Source organism: Notolepis coatsorum, assembly GCF_963971535.1.
Source record: "Notolepis coatsorum genome assembly, chromosome: 14".
In the NCBI taxonomy this organism is placed as follows: Eukaryota; Metazoa; Chordata; class Actinopteri; order Aulopiformes; family Paralepididae; genus Notolepis; species Notolepis coatsorum.
This window is the reverse complement of record NC_140178.1, coordinates 63,979,303-63,998,342: the sequence shown is the minus strand read 5'-3', so window position 1 is coordinate 63,998,342 and position 19,040 is coordinate 63,979,303. Positions and strand designations below refer to the sequence as shown.

The window sequence follows — 19,040 nt, the reverse complement described above, 5'->3', positions numbered from 1 at the left end:
ATTTCATATTAGACACAGAGCAGCACGGAGTCCACGGACCTTCAATTTTAGAAGCTATGACATCTAGCTATTCAGCCCTGCGTTCAACAGCTCTGTAACAACTCATCTCGCGAGTCACGCTGTTTCTATGTGCAACAAAATCTCTGCGAGCAATGGGTCCAATGGTCTAACATGCTTGGCATCCTCGCCAGGGGCGGAGCTAGGGGGTGGCTACCTGGGCTCAAGCCCTGGATGTATTCTGAAAAGCCCAGAATCTATTTTAAAAAAAAATTAAAAAAAATTTAAAACATTTATTTTTATTTTTTTTTTACAATTCATCATTGTTACATGAAAATATGTTTGCACCAGATTTAGCAGAAGCTCATTTCCATCTGTGGTCTATCCAGCTGCTAACTGTATTTGAGTGAGTTAAGTCTTGGTGTTATGGTAGACTCAGACCTAAGCTTTAAATCACAATCAACAAGTTGACAAAAACTTAATTCTTCCACCTTAGAAACATAGCTAAAGTACGGCCATTTATAAATCAAAAGGACGCTGAAAACCAGATCCATGCCTTTATCTCAAGCCAACTCGACTACTGTAATGCACTCCTTACCGGCCTCCCGAAAAAATACGATGATAACTATTTTATTGCAATGCACTATTGCATTATTTTATTCTATTTTACTAACTATTTTATTGCACTGCACTATTTTACTTTGTATCAGTGAATCATAGACGCCTGGCCATAAGAGCATTCGGAGCATCTCTGCTCTCCCACTATTGAACTTGGGGGAGCAAAGGTATGATCTTGCTCCACCACTTTTTGATTATATGAAAAATATGATATATCCCCCCCCAATATATAAATCTAACCATAACTACGTTATGGTTAACTGAGTTTTATAGTGAAAAGAGCAGCTTTATTGGTCAAGATTGAAGGCTCTATATTGCAGGAAATTGCACGTACAGGTTCATTAAATTCAAAATTCGTGCCTGACCCCCTCCAAACCAACCCTTGCCTGCCAAAAAATATAATAATAATTAAAAAAAAAAAAAATTAAAAAAAAAATTATATTTACGTTTCAATAGTGTTTAAATTATAATGAATTAAAGAATTATATAAAGAATTTTCCATGTTCTGTCATCTAATAATATATTCCATTGCCTTTCCTATCTGTATCGAAGTCAAAATGTTGGTATCGTGACAACACTACAACATACAAAAGCAGCTTGACAACCGATATCCTTTGCGTCTAGTAGGTGTGATTTTGGTGGTATGTGCTATTGCACAGATGTGTGTCCCTTAGTATGCACACGCACGCACACACAGTACAATATGCATGCAATAAATCATTTGTTAATAAACTCTGTGTTACTTGAAAATTGTTCACTGTGCTCCTAAATTTCTTTGTGTGCTCCTGAATCAATTCATTTAGGAGCACATGTGCTCCTTGGGGAAAAGGTTAGCGTAGAGCCCTGCTCTATAGTTATTAGCTGAAAACACTGGGGCCATAGCTTGTAGTCATAGAACATGTCCAAAATTGATAACAATGCTCAGTCCCCTCTCCCCCTCCCCCACTAATCTCTTTCCACTTACACCACCCCCACCCCTTCTCACCCCCTTCTCAAACATACACAAAAAAAGAAGCGATAACAACAGTTTAGCGCAACTTGCACGTTCATTCTTTTGCTTTTACCGCTTTTACCACTTCTCGGTCTCAGAAAACCAACTCAAGTAAGATGTAATTCTTTTCAGAATTTCATTGGCTACACACAATACTTTTCAGCATCAGTGGTGATTTAGAGTAATTAAGAGGCGAAACCTGAGATGGTCACTTTTTCTAAACTGGTTATCGTTGGCTGTTTGGTCTTATAACCCGAGATTGGAAGCATGTAATAGGTCAAGACGTGTGTCAATCAAACAGTGGCCACTTTAGCTTTCAACCGATGTGTTGGTTGAGAGACAATAACACAACGTGACACCGACAGACGGCTGTAAATGTCTTGCGACGTGCGATGGCGGGCCGTCGTAATTTTAAGAGGTTAATATTAGCTGATTATGAAAAAGTAATTTTCCATTTCCAAAATACAGTATATAAAATGTATATAATTGTATAAGATAATGAAGAATAGGATGATTTACCTTGACCTGCTTGATGTCGTACTTGATACGTTTGATGGGATTGCCATAGACGTCGTTGCCAGAGTCTACCTCCTCACCTCCAACCACCTTTGCCCTGATCACTGGAAGGAAAAGGAGAAGAAACACCCATGGGGTTTAATCAAGTGGGAACTCTTTTATCATATTGATTCCACCCAAATGGATTCCTGGGTTTTTCCCTGTCCTCCTGACTGGTTTGAATAAACAACACAGCGTGCTGCTCTGGCCTGGATCTGACGCCAGGTGCTGAGAAGACAGGGGGCACATGAGTGTTTCATCAGCTGCAATCAGAGAGAGGAATGTCTGCCCGCCTGCTCCCAGGCCTCTGAGCTGACACAGGAGGAAGCCAGTCAGCAAACTGACTGAACCAGAGTGCCCCCACCCACCCCTTGCCCTCAGGTCCCTCTGTCTGCCTGCCTACCTGCCTGCCTGCCTGCCTGCCTTTCTGTCTGGGTAGTACTCTCTTACTTCCTCTTCTTTTCCCTTTCTATCTTGCACTTTCAGCTTCAGATTCAAGATATGGGAAGGTATTCTTATTTTTTAGTCAGAGATGTGGAAAAACAAGATCAGAGCCATAGGGATGAGTTATTGAGTTACAGCAAGGCCAGACACTATATATTAAACATATAGGATCCCAAAGCCCATCAATTACACCAGATTTCTAAATGTAGAAAATGTTATGCTAATAATTTCTCTTATGCAATGTTATTAACAAGTCGAATCAAAAACATCTACGAGTTGTTGCTACTATGAGGAAGTATTTGAATTCACTCAACTGTTTTATTTGTAGGCTATTCTGACGGTTTATGTCATTATTAATTTGTCAAATGAATCCCATTCTCGTCTTAAACCCTTATTGCCCCCAGTGACACATGGCTATGGGTGAAATGGGTTCACCACAACATCAACAACACATTGATTTGATTTGATTTGAAGTCTTTATTTCGAACATGCAATGAATACAACAAACAATAACAAAAAAGAAAAACAACTCAATCTGCATGTTCGAAAAGGAGTAGGAAGAAGTATACACTTATTTAATCCTACCCCTTTTCCACTACTCAAATGAGTGTACTATTTTAAACATAAAAAAAAAAAAAAAAAAAAAATATATATATATATGCAAAACAAAAAAAAAAAACTATATATGTATAAAATAAAATAAAATAGAAACAAAATAAAAATGTAAACACCTGTGAATATCAAGTCCCTTCTTCATCCCTGTACCTTGTGAACATAATTTCCTTATACATCAGTTTGAATTGTCTCATGTTTGGACATTGCTTTAACACCACATTAAGACTGTTCCACAGTTTCACTCCACATATTGAGATGCAGTGTTTTCTCATGGTAGTGCGTACGTTTAGCACCTTTAAATTGTGTTCTCCCCTCAGATTATAACCCCCCTCCCTATCAAAGAACAATTCTTGAATGTTTCTTGGAAGTGCATGACTTTTTGCTTTATACATTAATTGTGCCGTTTTAAATTCCACAAGATCATTTAACTTCAATGTCTTTGACTCCAGAAACAATATGTTAGTGTGATCACGATAACCTGCAATGTGAACTATCCTTATGGCCCTTTTTTGGAGTATAAAAAGTGGTTGTAGTGTAGACTTATAATTGTTTCCCCAGACTTCAGCACAGTAATTTAAATATGGTAAAACTAGTGAACAGTAGAGAATGTAGAGTGATTTTCTATCCAGGATGTGCTTTACTTTACTCATGACTGAAATGCTTCGTGAGAGTTTAGATTGGACATGTTTTATGTGAGGTTTCCAACAGATTTTATGGTCTATTATTACACCTAAATAATAGACCATAAACCAGTGAAGATGTAGGAACAGGTTAACATTGAAATTAAGCTTTTTTTTGGCTGCGGACGAGAGAGACAAGCGACACAGTGCTAATGTCAACCAGATGTTTACTCCCAGTGCAGTCCTCTAGTTCAGCAGTTCTCACTTTATTTTTTTTGGCTCCTACTGCCAGCCCCCTCCCCTTGACCGACTTGTTTAGTTTCTTCACCTCCCCTCTCATTACGGCTACATAACCCTAACCTCCTTTAATCCACCTAGACCTTTTTCTTTCTCTCTCCCTTGAGAACAAATCACGTAAACAGACAGAGCTACGAGCTACACTGCTCATAATGACAAATATATAGCGTGTAGAAATTCTTTACCGACATGGGCAATAGCATCATATTCTATGTTGTGCAGAAAGGGTGATGTTGTTCATTTTGCAAGATCAGTGTATGGGCCTTTATAGTAATCGCGGTTGTGGATCTGTGATAAAAAGCTTTTTAAAATGGTTTAAACCTTTTTTAGGTTCTCACGTACCCCTTGCAGTACTCCCACATACCCCTAGGGGTACACGCACCTCCCTTTGAAAAATGCTGCTCTAGTTTCCCCGAGGTGGCCGACTGCTTCCGACCAGCCTGCTAGGACAAATCAGATCTGTATTTTCTTTCTGGGCTTTTTTTACCGAGGCATGAAGCTGTGAGCCATATGTGCCCTAATTCAATTACAATAGCGGCTTAGGAGAACATCTCCTTTTAAGGGTTTAAATAATCAACTGCTGCGGGAGGGAAAACTGGGGGAAATGGGAGAAAAAAGGAGAGAGGGGGAGAGAGAGAGAGAGAGAGAGAGAGAGAGAGAGAGAGAGAGAGAGAGAGAGAGAGAGAGAGAGAGTGTGACACAGAGATGGGACTAGAGGGAGAGGATGATGGAGTGATGGAGGATATGTGCACTCTGCAGGCAGGGGCGAACTGAGGTGAGGAGTGACAGGAATAGTAATCACACTGCGGTGGTAGAACTGTCCTCACGGTGCCATGTGTATAGAGACAGGAGATGGGACTCACAAAGACATAACATGGTAGTACAAACTGACTGGCTGGAGGGAGGGGGTAGCACGAGAGAGAGAGAGAGAGAGAGAGAGAGAGAGAGAGAGAGAGAGAGAGAGAGAGAGAGAGAGAGAGAGAGAGAGAGAGGGGGGGGGGGGGAGAGGGTAAGATTCAGTTGAAAGCCAGGAAAAAGTGCAGAGCTCCCTGTGGCGACCATGCTGCATGCTTTTCTGTGTGCATCGGAGCGGCTGCTACGTTGCAGGCCTACCAACTCTAGTTGAAAGCACGCACGCACGCACGCACGCACGCACGCACACACACACACACACACACACACACACACACACACACACACACACACACACACACACACACACACACACACACACACACACACACACACACACACACACACACACACACACACACACACACACACACACACACACACACACACACACACACACACACACACACACACACACACACACACACACACACACACACACACACACACACACACACACACACACACACACACACACACACACACACACACACACACACACACACACACACACACACACACACACACACACACACACACACACACACACACACACACACACACACACACACACACACACACACACATTTCCCCAGATACTCTGCTACTATGCAACACACAGTGAGTGCTATAGTGTTACTGCTCCAGAAAGAATGAACTAAGGAGAAAGTGTCCAACTCCTCTGGTTACAAAAAGACAAAATCCCACATGGATCTGGTCTCTTCTCTCCTCCTGATGTAAAGTAGGTCAGGTGAAAACAGTCCTCATTTACGGTGCAAAGAGGACAAGCATCATACAAAGCGTTCCAAAGGACTTTGATTGATGGAATAAATCACATGCACACCTGCTAATGCAAGACATATTCCACTCTAGTTTTAAAGGTATGCCACTCTAGTTTTAAAAGCATGAAGAGGGAACAGGGGATGTCTACCTGAATGTCTGAAGATTTTGTTATATCACAGTCCAGTATAGATTTACCTTGAGGTGGTTTAGGAGGTGTGATATTAAATGCACTTCATGCTCGTGGGAAAGAGCTGATCCTAGATCATATGATTGATGGTCTATTTGGTTTAGTGTAGATGTAGGAACAGTGGAGATTCAGGATCAGGTGTAGGAACAGTGGAGATGTAGGAACAGGTGTACAGTAGGAACAGTGGAGATGTAGGAACAGTGAAGATGTAGGAACAGTGGAGATGTAGGAACAGTGGAGATGTAGGAACAGTGAAGATGTAGGAACAGTGAAGATGTAGGAACAGTGAAGATGTAGGAACAGTGAAGATGTAGGAAGTTCGGAACAGTGAAGATGTAGGAACAGGTGTACAGTAGGAATAGTGAAGATGTAGGAACAGTGGAGATGTAGGAAGTTCAGAACAGTGAAGATGTAGGAACAGGTGTACAGTAGGAATAGTGAAGATGTAGGAACAGTGAAGATGTAGGAACAGTGGAGATGTAGGAACAGATGTACAGTAGGAACAGTGGAGATGTAGGAACAGGTGTAGGAATAGTGGAGATGTAGGAACAGATGTACAGTAGGAACAGTGGATACTGTATGTAGGAACAGGAGATGTAGGAACAGATGTAGGAACAGTGGAGATGTTTCACATCAGGAAACAGGAAATATTTTGAAATTAATTCCCAGCATTGGCTGACAGTGACACACAGTTCTGTAGAGTTTTATGGTACACCTTTTGAACACAATAGGGTGACAACAACAGCTCAAATGCTGCCACTGAGACCAGGGAGCGAAATTAACTTTTTGACTCACCGGCCAGTGGCGGGTAGATGGGAAGAATCTACCCGCCAAGCATATTTCTTACCTGCCAAATTTTTTTTGATAAAAAAAAATTATTATTTTATATAATTTTTTTTTAATAAAATATATATATTATATAATCATACTTGTGATTGTGTTATCTGCGATACATCGCCACCTCGCTGTCTGCAAACAGCTCCACTGTCTGTGTGTATACTCGAGTGGCCTCCAGCTCCAGCAAGGATTCTCCGGCGCTGCACCTGGACCTAAACTCTACATTCAGCATGAAAGGATTCTCCTGCGCTGCACCTGGACCCTATTCAGCAGCCCTCATGCGATGTAAGCCAGGGACTCGAATACGCATGTTGTTGTTGTAGGACATTGATGCCAGGAGCTATCTGTAGCTACTGCTGGATGGCGTTGGGACAACGCCTCAGTGAACTATTTAGTTTACTGCGACATTTCGTAGTGACTAGTGAGCTACCTAGCCAACGGAGGTATTATGCACTGGACTATTGCTGGAGGATTTGTTGATGTCTGGAGCTATCAGTAGCTAGCCGGCTGGATAACGTTACACAATGCCTCATGTATTAAACTAAGTGAATAGTTGACTGGGTCATTTTGTAACGGTAGCTAACGTTATCTCACGAAGGTCCCACACTGACTAGACTAACGTCACGGTGACTCGGAGGCAATAGCCTCTGTTTACATGCAGGCATACAGAAACAGGTGGGGAGCAGCAGCAGCAGCAGCAGCAGCGGTGCGCGGTGCGCTGCATGTCTGTGCTGAGACAGCGAGTGAGAACTCCGCTAAAGAATTGGATCATGATTTTCGGTTTTCACATGACTATTTGATTGCCAGACCTCTATAGTACATAGACCTTGTCAGACCTCTCAGTGGGAGGCGCCAAACGTAAAAACTGAGCGCAAATGGCGGGTGGCGCTCTCTAGTTTCGGTCCCTGACTGAGACTATTTCAGCCCTTCTGTTGTTGGGATTTTGACTTAGACATTTAGGAAATGATTCCTCTCAATTTACATTTTACATCGCAGATCATTTGGAAATATTCCTCTCCAGATTTGAACGTCAAAGGTAAGATGATTGTGGCTTGTTATTCAGTCAAACATTACAGCATGTCAATGTCTGGTTGCATTGTAGTATAGGAACATTATTTATCAATACATTCATTGATCAATAACCTACGTATTATTACCATGCTATTTATGTTAATTATTAATTAAATAAGTTAGTTATTAATTTATATGTGCTGCCTAATATAGCCTACATTAACGCTTTCAGCGCCGGCAGGGTCTAGCCATCTTTGTTCCTACTGCGCCACCGCTCTAAGACAGTGATTCCCAACCGGGGGTCCGCCAGGGGGCGCAGGGGGTCCGCCAGACCACAGATGATTTGAGTTTTTTTTTTTTTTTTTAGAGAAATATTTAATTAGCATATTTTTATCATCAGAAGCATGAATAGTCTCTCCACTACAATAAAAAATAAAGATAAATAAATAAACATCTAGACATGATTTTTGAACGTTAACAGTAGGCTACCGGGTAGCCGCTAAAACGCGAATCAGTTGACTGTATCACTTGCCGTAGCTAGCCTAGCACACTAGTTAACTTTCTCGGCTCGTCTGCAGTCAGCCGCCAGAGGCGAAAATGTGTGACAAACGAAAAGGAAATGACGGCAGCTCATCTGCAAAAAAAGTTAGGACCTACAGCAATCGCGAAAATTACATCACCATGGGCTTCACTGAGGGACCAGACAAACGACCCGAGTGTGTGATTTGTGGAGAAAAGTTGGCAAACTCGAGCCTGAAGCCCAGCAAGCTGAAGAGACATCAGGCGTCTAAGCACCCAGAAACCGTTGGGAAGGATCCAGACTTTTTTCGGAGGAAAGAACAGTCTCTCAAGGCGAACAAGCCCGTTGATGTTAGAGTAGCGTGGAGCAGGGGTGGCAGTGATTTACAGAAGGCTACCGAAGCCTCCTTTGAGTGTTCGCTTTTAATTGCAAAAGCAAAGAAACCGGTTGTAAAAGATGGCGGCGTAGAGGAAGGACATAGTGGAACAGGCTCCTACACAAAAATCCTGAAAAACCTGATGTATCGAACATACTCCGCCTAACTTCAGTTTATGTCAACCCACGCTTATTAAGCACATAACCAACAAAGAAATGCCACCCAAAAGGACCGAACCGAGCAGGAAGACGGTGACATCGCCCGGCGTTAGCAATAGTGCTAGCGTGAGACCGCAAGGAGCTAACGCACCGGCTAACGGGGAAGCTAATGCAGCTAACGTCGAAGCTAACGATGAAACACCGCCGATATGGTTTACTGGGGAACTGGAGAAAGTATTCGACAGAATTCAAGCCATGATGGAACTTAAGATGAACTCTCTAAGCATCTCGGTGGAAAGACTTATCAGTGACAACCAGGCACTGGGGCAACGTGTTAAGGAAATGGAGGGAGTGCAAGCTAGCTTCGGTGATAGCCTCGACTACCTACAACAAGACCTCAGCGATCATAGGAAAGACACAGAGGAGGAGATCTGCGGTCTGAGGGAAAAGCTGGACGAATTGGAAAACAGAGGGAGAAGAAAGAATCTGCGACTGGTGGGATTCCCAGAAGGTGTGGAGGGGAAAAGCTCTATCGATTTCCTACAGGAATGGCTCCCCAAAATACTGGAGCTGGACACCGGGCAAACCATTGAGATAGAGCGGGCTCACCGTACGCTCCAACGCCGTCCCGAAGAAGGCAGCCTCCCCCGAGCCATAGTGATCCAGCTACTCCGTTTCACCGATGTGACGAGAATCCTGGACGCGGCGTGGAAAAAGAAATCACTGGCATACGGTAATTCTACTATCAAGATCTTCAAGGATATGTCCACGGCCCTCTACAAGAAGAGAAAAGCCTTCATGCCGTTGAAGAAGAAGCTACACGAGAAAAACGTATCCTTCAAGCTGCTCCATCCCACTAACTTGAGCGTGGAGCTACCGGAGGGCAGACGTACTTTTACTTCTCCGGGGTCGGCAGAGACGTATCTGAGTAAGCACCACCCGGCTATGCTGAAGTGATCCAGCGGTCGTCACTCGACCATAAATGAGCGGTAAATAAAGACACATACCAGGCAATAAGCCTCATACTCTAATTACTTTTTGAAATGTTAACCGCCGGGTAATACGTGTCGTTATTGGCGACACTGGACTTGAGATGTTGTTAAGCCTCACGGGACCTTTTGTTGTGAGTTCATATTACTAAGTTTAATTTCAAGATGGTTATGTGCTAATGGGTATATGTAGGTGTACATGTTTATTCATACATGTGTGCACATTACATTTATGCATTTTAAGCGTTGATATTACCCCTGAAAAAAAAAAAATAATATTAAAAAAAAAAAAAAGGGTGTGTATATATATATACATGTTTTGAAATGCTTAAAGGAGATGTTCGTACCCACACCTTAAATTACTTAACCTAAACCTGGTAGGGAGCCCGGCTCCGCTTGGTAGGATAGGGTATGGTACTACGCAAGATTACGGGAGGATTTATAGGCCAGGGGGATTTTTTTTATGGGAAGGGGGGGGGGGGGGGGTATTAAGGGGAAAAGGGAGGGGTTCAGACAGGACTGTTTTTGTGAATTGGTTTATAATGTTTACACATCTAGGTATTGTATACCATGTTATCAGGTATCCCAGTGTCCTACTAACCAGCTATACCAACCACATGGGTGAATGACATACTCGTTTCTGAGTTGGAATATTAATGGTCTTAACCGGCAAGTTAAACGCCGTAAAGTGCTTAGCTTCATCAGAAGACATCAAATAGACGTGGGCTTCCTGCAAGAGTCTCACTTGGATGACGCAGAGCACAGTAAACTGGGGAAACAATGGCAAGGGCAAATATTTTTCTCCTCATTTACATCTTCAGCAAGGGGGGTGGCTATTCTGGTAAGAAGAGGGATCCCCTTCCAACCGAACCTAGTTGAAAAGGATAAAGGGGGAAGATATATTTTAGTCAGGGGATATATGGGAGACCAACTGGTCACTATGCTGAATGTATATGGTCCGAACCACGATGACCCTAACTTCTATGTGAACCTTTTTCTTAAAGTGACATGCACCCCTTCAGAACTTATAATTGGTGGTGACTTTAACCTGGTATTAGACCCTGCTATGGACAGATCCTCCCCTAACCCTAAACCTTTGACCTCAGCGGCCAAGGCTCTTAAAAAAGAACTTATGGATCTTAATTTGTTGGATACATGGCGGGAGGAGCATGCATCTCAAAGGGAATACAGCTTCTACTCACACATGCACAACAGCTACTCTAGGATTGATACGTTCTTTATACATACAGCAAAACTCCATCTTGTTTCGTCCTGCGAATACTTAGCCATGACACATTCAGACCACGCCCCCCTTTTGACTAAAATAGCCTTAAGCGACTCTCACACAAACTCCAAACGCTGGAGGTTTCCTAATTTTCTAAATAACGATGAGGATTTTGTCAAATTAATTAACAAACAGTTGGACTGGTATTTATTGATTAATAGGGGCTCGGCCTCACCAGCTATAGTCTGGGAGACCCTTAAAGCTTACATAAGAGGCTACATTATTAGTTACTCTTCCTGGAAAAAGAAACAATATCAAACCAAATTACGCTCACTAGAGTCTGATATAAAAGCGCTTGAAAATCAACACTCCCTATTACAATCACGGACCTTATTGGTTCAGATAACGGCAAAAAAGGCAGAATATAACACTATCACCTCGCGAGAGGTAGAAAACGCTATGTCAAGGTTGAAACATCGCTACTATGAGCAGGGTGACAAGGCAGGGAAACTACTAGCGTGGCAAATTAGAAGGGAGGATGCCGCTAGGTGTATACCGGCCATTAGGGTAAGCGACAAAGGGGAGTTGACCCGGAACCCACTGCTCATAAATCGGGCCTTCTCAGACTTCTACAAGTCTCTCTACTCCTCGCAGGGGGAGAAGAGACAGGAGATGTGTGAGTTCTTGGACAACCTAGATATACCTACGATAACAAAAGGCACAAGGGGGGTCCTTGACGAGGCGATAACTAAGCAAGAAATACTAGATGCCTTATCAAAACTGACGCCAGGGAAAGCTCCAGGGCCGGACGGCTTCTCCATAGACTTCTACAAGGCATTTATTAGCAAATTGATAGACCCTCTCCTAGAAATGTTCAACTACTCTATTGAGACTGACCAACTACCTGATACCCTTGAGCAAGCTCTTATTATAGTCCTGCCAAAACCAGGGAAGGACCCTACCTTATGCGGGTCGTACAGACCAATTTCGATCCTTTCCAACGAATATAAAATGTTTACTAAAATCATAGCCACTCGACTTGAGAGAGTAACCTCCTCACTTATTAATACGGACCAGACCGGTTTCATACAAAATCGCTCATTAATAGACAATGTGAGAAGATTTCTTAACTTGACGCATTGTGCCAAATCCATAGAAGACCCAGTCATAGCGATCTCGTTGGACGCGGAGAAGGCATTTGACCGAGTAGAGTGGCACTTTCTCTTCGCTGTTCTACAAAAAATGTACTTTGGTCCAAATATGCTAAGAATGATCCATATGCTGTACCTTAACCCTACAGCCAGGATACAGACCAACTCAGAGATTTCACCTTCTTTCCCTCTAAGGCGCGGTACTAGGCAGGGTTGCCCTCTTTCCCTGACACTTTTTGCGCTGGTAATCGAACCCCTGGCTATAGCAATAAGGTCACATAAAGCTATTAGTGGGATCAAGGTGGGTCCTGAGAGCCATGTCATCTCTTTATACGCGGACGACATAGTCCTGTTTCTAACCAATCTTGACTCATCCATGCCTGCCCTTATGGAAACACTGTCAAAGTATAATGTAATCTCAGGCTACAAGATTAATGCACAAAAAAGCGTGGCCATGCCACTTAACTCACTAGCCGAAAAAATGCCAAGGTCCAATTTCCCCTTCCAGTGGAACTCACAATTTGTAACATATTTGGGTCTAAAAATCCCGAACCAAATAGATACAATTTTCTTACTAAATCATGACCCACTACTTAAAAAGGTGGAGAAGGACCTAGATAGATGGATGCAGCTGCCTCTTTCGCTAATCGGACGTGTGAACTGCATTAAGATGAACATCCTACCTAAATTTCTCTATCTTTTTCAAACCCTCCCTATATCTATACATAAGAACTTCTTCAAGAAATTACAAAGGATAATATCTGCATTCATATGGAGAAGGAAGGTCCCTAGAATTAAAATTAAAACCCTATATAATTCCCCCCAGTGTGGTGGACTGAAACTCCCGGACTTCCAACGCTATTACTGGGCTGCACAGACAAGGGCTCTGTGGATTTGGCAGAATGAGTCGATTAATTCCCCTGCCTGGAGACAAATAGAACAATGCCATACGATGGACGTACCGCTGGCCGGAATTCCTTTTATCAGGAAGTACCACACCCTGAAGAATTGTTCAGATAACCCATTTATTAAACACACAGCAAGAACATGGTTTGAGATTCAGACACATCTTGGTAGCTTTATTGCATTTCACAGGAAGACTCCCTTCCACAACAATCCAGCTTTGCCAGAATCACTTAGAGATGGCATCACCAAGAAGTGGTACACTCAGGGAATTAAAACTTTTGGGGACCTATATGATAATAACATACTTATGTCCTTTGAACAGTTACGTGCCGCCTTCCACCTTCCAACTACTAATTTCTTTAAATACCTACAGGTCAGAGACTTCATAGGTACAGGTCAGGGAGGAAACTCCACTCTTCCAAAACCCCTCCTCATAGATGATATTCTAAAAGGAGTTATTCACACTAGAGGCATCCTATCATTAACATATGATAGAATCCTGACCAGTACAGAAATTATACCCCTAAATGCCAAGAACAAATGGGAGCGGGACCTGGACTGTACCTTTGATGAAGATGAATGGGAATCACTATGTGAGTCTGCACTATCTTTTTCATATAACACTCGACATAAACTTATGCAATTTAACATTCTCCATAGAACCTATTTTACGCCGGAAAGACTTCACAGGATGAATGAGGCTATCTCTGACCTTTGCCCTAGGTGCTCAACGGAAACAGGTAGCCTGCTCCACATGTTCTGGGAATGTAACAAACTGAGACCTTACTGGGGCTCAATTTGGGAGATTCTCGAAGAGGTCACAGGTCTTGAGATCCCATGTACACCTAAATTAGCATTATTAGGAGACATGTCTGACATTTCTCCAGACAAGAGAGGCAAGGTGCGGATCATTAAATTGGCCATGATTGCAGGGAACAAGTGTATTGCCATGCTGTGGAAAAGTGCTGAATCCCCCCCCATGTCTATGTGGCTTAGTGAAATCTCTTCGTACATGGCATCAGAGAAAATAATGTTCAATCTTAAGAAAAAACCACGTCTCTTTGATAAATGCTGGGCTGGGTTTAGGCAATACTTAGAACAGATTACATAGTAGGTTGATGATGTAGGCTATTTGAAGCTCCCTTTTGTCTTTCTGAAGGGTATATATTGCAATGAATGATACTGTAAATGTTATTAGTTGCTCTTTGAAGAGAAAAGATGTAATGGTAGAAATGTATTTGTTTGGTGTAGAAGTATGGGCACCTGTTAGACGGGTGTAACTGGGTTTACAAAACTCTCAAAATGTGTAAAAAAAGAAAAAAATGAATTTGTCAAGGTCCTAGTCTGGGGGAGGGGAGGGGGGGTCTGGCAGAGTTTTTTTTTTTTTTTTTTATTTATATATTTTTTCTTTCAGGGGGGGGGGGTAATTTGCATCTATTTTTCTGTAACTCGGGGAGGGGGGGCAGTTGGCAGCATTTCCTTTTGTATGGTTGTTGAACTGTTGAACTGATGCTGTAAAACTGAAAAAAATTATAAAATACCAATAAACATATTGTTTAAAAAAAGAATGAAAAGGGAACAAGGGAACTATAAAATAAATTGAAATGTAAATAAACAAGGTAAAGATAGAATTGACCGATGAACCCATGTCACCCCCTTTCTTTTATTTTTGTTTTCTTTTTTGGTGAGGCACGATATGTTGGCCGCTGATATAATATCGGCCGATATGGCCGTTTTTTTGCACATCGGTATCGGCCCGATATCAAGATAGGGCCGATATGGGCCGATATAATTTTTTCTTTTTTTTTAATTAAAATTTAATATTATTTTTTCTTTTTACATGTTTTGGCCTTAAATTGTTTCAAAATATCAGTGGTTTCTGAAGATAAGTTACAAAAGTAGAAAAGTGTGCGTTTTGGAAGGTGGCTCTTTGTTTGATTGTCATAGGAAAGTGTTTTCTATACAGAGATATCGACATCGGTAAATATCGGTGTCGGCCAGAACGGCAATATTAATGTCGGTTATCGGAATCGGCCACCATTTTCACACCGGTGCATCACTATTCTTTTTGATGTTATAATTTTTTCTTTATTGTTTCTGTCTGTTTAATTGTATTGTCTGAGATGTTTGTAAATCAAAAATGCAAATAAAAATGTAAGTTAAAAAAAAAAAAAAAGCAAAGAAACCGCACATTATTGGTGAGCAGCTCATCAAACCAGCCTGCATCAAAATGGTTTAGAAACTGTGCGGCCCACAGGTGGCGGATAAACTAAAATCAGTACCACTCTCGAACAATGTAGTGAAAGACCGAATTGATAAGATGTCAAGTGATTGCGAAAAGCTTAGAAAGGGTCCATTTTCCATATAACTTGATGAAACTACAATTGTCGCAGACGAGGCTGTGCTCATCGTTTGTTTGTTTGTTTGTTTGTTTGTTTGTTTGTTTATTAACACAGTTAAACAGAAGTAAAAACAATACATAATAAGTTATAACGATTGTGAAGGAGAAGTTAGAAGCCTAGAGGCTTATCAAGAACGTCCCCTGTTTTATAAAATCAAACATACAAAAATACAAAAATATGCATATTATAAAATACCAGAATACATTAAAAGATTTGTGTTAATACAAACATACATACACACAGTACATACATGCATATACTGTGTACATAATAATATATAACAACCCACCCACCTGCCTACAAACCTACCCACCCACATAACCAAATGCATACCTACATGTATGACCTGTTATCTATCTACTACTTTTGGATGAGAATATTTTTTTGTAGTTTGCTTTAAAAATAAGCAGAGATGGAGATTTCCTTAGCATAGGATCAGCTGCATTCCAAAGATTGGACCCTCTATACCTCACTGAGAACTGCCTAAGTGAAGTACCACAATAAGGTATATGCAGGTCCCTGGACTGACGTGTAGCATATGAATGAACATCTGAATTAAAAGAAAAAAAACTATTAAAACCATTTGGTAGAATGTAATCATGAATGCATTTGTACACAAATATACATATCTGTAAATAATTAACCTCAGACACAGTCAGAATGTTTAATTTCTTGAAAAGAGGAGCAGATGGTTCAAATCGATCTGAGAGGGTTGCCAGTCTAACAAATCTTTTTTGAAGTAAAATAATTTTTTGTAGATGAGATGGATGAGTGCTAGCCCAAATTATGTTACAATACGATATGTAAGGAAAGATAAGACTATAATAGAGGATTAAAAAACAACTTCTATTTACTCTCGAACAATGTAGTGAAAGACCAAATTGATAAGATGTCAAGTGATTGCGAGCAGCAGCTGTCAGAAAAGCTTAGAAAGGGTCCATTTGCCATATAACTTGATGAAACTACAACTGTCGCAGACGAGGCTGTGCTCATCGTTTATGTGCAGTATATCGAAAATGAGGATCTGAAGCAGGACATTCTCATGTCAGTCAACCTTACTACCACCACTCGAGGTGAGGATATTTTTACTGCAGTGGATTCTTACTTCATTCAACATAAATGCAAACCGTTCACCATTAGGGCCTGATTTGAGAGGATGAATACAGGATTTGAATATTGGCCAACATTTTGAAATACATATGGTGCAAGATGAGATTTGTTGATTGAAGGCACAAGTCAAAGAAGCATAGTGGGTCTAATTATGCCTATGCCTGTGTATAAGCAGTTTGTTATTAAAATGACCAAAAAAAGTACACTTTGACTGCCGGAAAACGCTTAAAAGCGTCATTCCCGGCCATGCTCAAGTTGCCGGAGGACGCTTTACAGCGTCATTATATCAATATTTCAAAAATCTGCGATCGGATTCATATTTCCCCTCCGCTGGCCTGAGATCCACCAGGAGGACCCACTGAGCTCTCTGGCGGTTCAGGAGCGCCATCTGGTGGCCGATCGGCGCAATCGCCAAACAGGAAGTGCTATGGAGGTTGTGCTGGTCGGCCGTATTACTTCCGGGCACTCTGTTTGGCTACCGGGACTCGATCTCGACACAATACATAGCGATCGATTGCCAATAACTCGATAAACAACAGGATTTGGACATATATACTATTATACAAGCTGGAAATGGACCCGATATTTCTACATACCATAATAGGTAAATGACTGTTCCACGCTCATCGCCCAACGGCGCGAGGAGGATACGGTAAGATTCAGCGTTATTTTTGATCGTATTCCATATAAACTGTTATGATGAACATATCACCCACACTAGATGAATGATATAACGCTGCCCACGGAATTATAAACGATCCCCCGCCCATCCGGTCACCATCAGATCATACGTAGATCATTCTAGAAGTACGTCCAATTGAAATTTTTTATATCGCCCCGATTGCCATCAAACTGTATTTCATCATCAATATAATGCATTTGGGGCTATATATCACGTTCTGGAGAAAGCTGCAGAAAGAGATGAAAACATACTTATACATTAGACCATACTTTACTATGAATATGTGAATGAAAAAGTTTAACGTTGCTACACAATGAACAATACATATAGGACTTTGAATGGGCCCTAATAATGGCAATGTAGCAATAGAATTTAAAAAGTTATAGCCCTGCAAAGAAGGGGAATTTCTCCATAGACAAATAGCGCTGGCAATCCAGTCATTTTCCGGATTTCTGGCCGGCACCCATAGTGTTAAAATGACAAAAAAAAATTATGGTATTTTATTAGGAGGGGGGTCCAGGAATTTCATCAGAGATGTTTGGGGGTCCCTGGGGGAAAAAAGGTTGGGAACCCCTGCTCTAAGAGATAGGGATGCGTGGCGGTGTTTGCAGGGCTATATCTATATTCTATATTATAGCTATGGAGACAATACTATGGTTCATTTGACATCAACTATTCATCGTTCAACATGTGAAAAAGAATAAAAATGTTCATGTATATGTTCGCGTGTTATACCGTGGTGAATATTGTATAGTTTAGGAGTGATCCAGGATAATTCCTGAAAAGCTGAGTTATAGGGCGCTATACGACTACGTGAATTCTACTATAAGCGTTGGCGTTTCTTGCCTGGACACGCTACTATTTCCAAATCAAATGTATATAATAGGTATTATGTTTCATCATGAATGCATGAAAGGGGGGGGGGGAGTCGTTTTTTGATGGTTTGATCGTCATCAACGGCATACGTTTTGGAGTATGTTACATATGATCGTTGCGATCGATGTGAAATCATGGTAGGATCAAAGCAGGATTGATGTAATATAGTCCTTACCTTTACTAGGAGGTATCCCAAAAAGAATATTCCAATTGTCTGATCGTGATTTCCAGTATTGGTGTCCATCGTGTGCCCAACATAACCCAGCACAACACATGCATCGGGGGCATTGGACACGTTTCAATGTGATCGGGTGAACCGCTAGACTCGCCTGACCCAATAAACTGTGCCCGGAGGGAATTAAATGTAACACCGGGTGTGAGAAAAAGGTTTCGAAGGGTGGGCGACACTGCCACCTAGCAGTATGCGGCCGGTATTGCACTCTAGCAATCTCAGAGTGATTCCCTATGGTAACCCTGAGGTCCGTGTGCCTGAAATGAATAAAAAGATTGAATAAAAGAAATAACGATGAAAACCCGAGTATACTCGGGTTTTCGGGGGTCCTGGCGCTCAACGCATGGCAAGATAACCCAACTATCCTCGGGTTATCAATACTTCCATCAATCGACAATCATGACATTGCATTACTGCTGATCAGCACGCCTTTCAGGTTAAGTGGTGAAAAAATAAGGTTTTCTCACTTTTTTTGCTGCTGGTAGACCATCGCTGTACGAATAGGAAGAGCGCCGTAGCAGGTCACGCTAACACTTCCAGAAACTT

The 19,040-nt window shown here is 41.7% G+C and overlaps 1 protein-coding gene across 1 annotated transcript in view; it reads right to left on the bottom strand.

Annotated features, from left to right (window-relative positions):
* The window catches only part of LOC311240242 (metalloproteinase inhibitor 2-like), a 90,688-nt gene that overhangs the window by 31,739 nt on the left and 39,909 nt on the right, over positions 1 to 19,040 (bottom strand). The window contains exon 2 of the mRNA XM_084328791.1: positions 2,126 to 2,226. Coding sequence (XP_084184917.1) covers positions 2,126 to 2,226 — 101 coding nt within the window. The remainder of the gene's footprint in view (positions 1 to 2,125; positions 2,227 to 19,040) is intronic.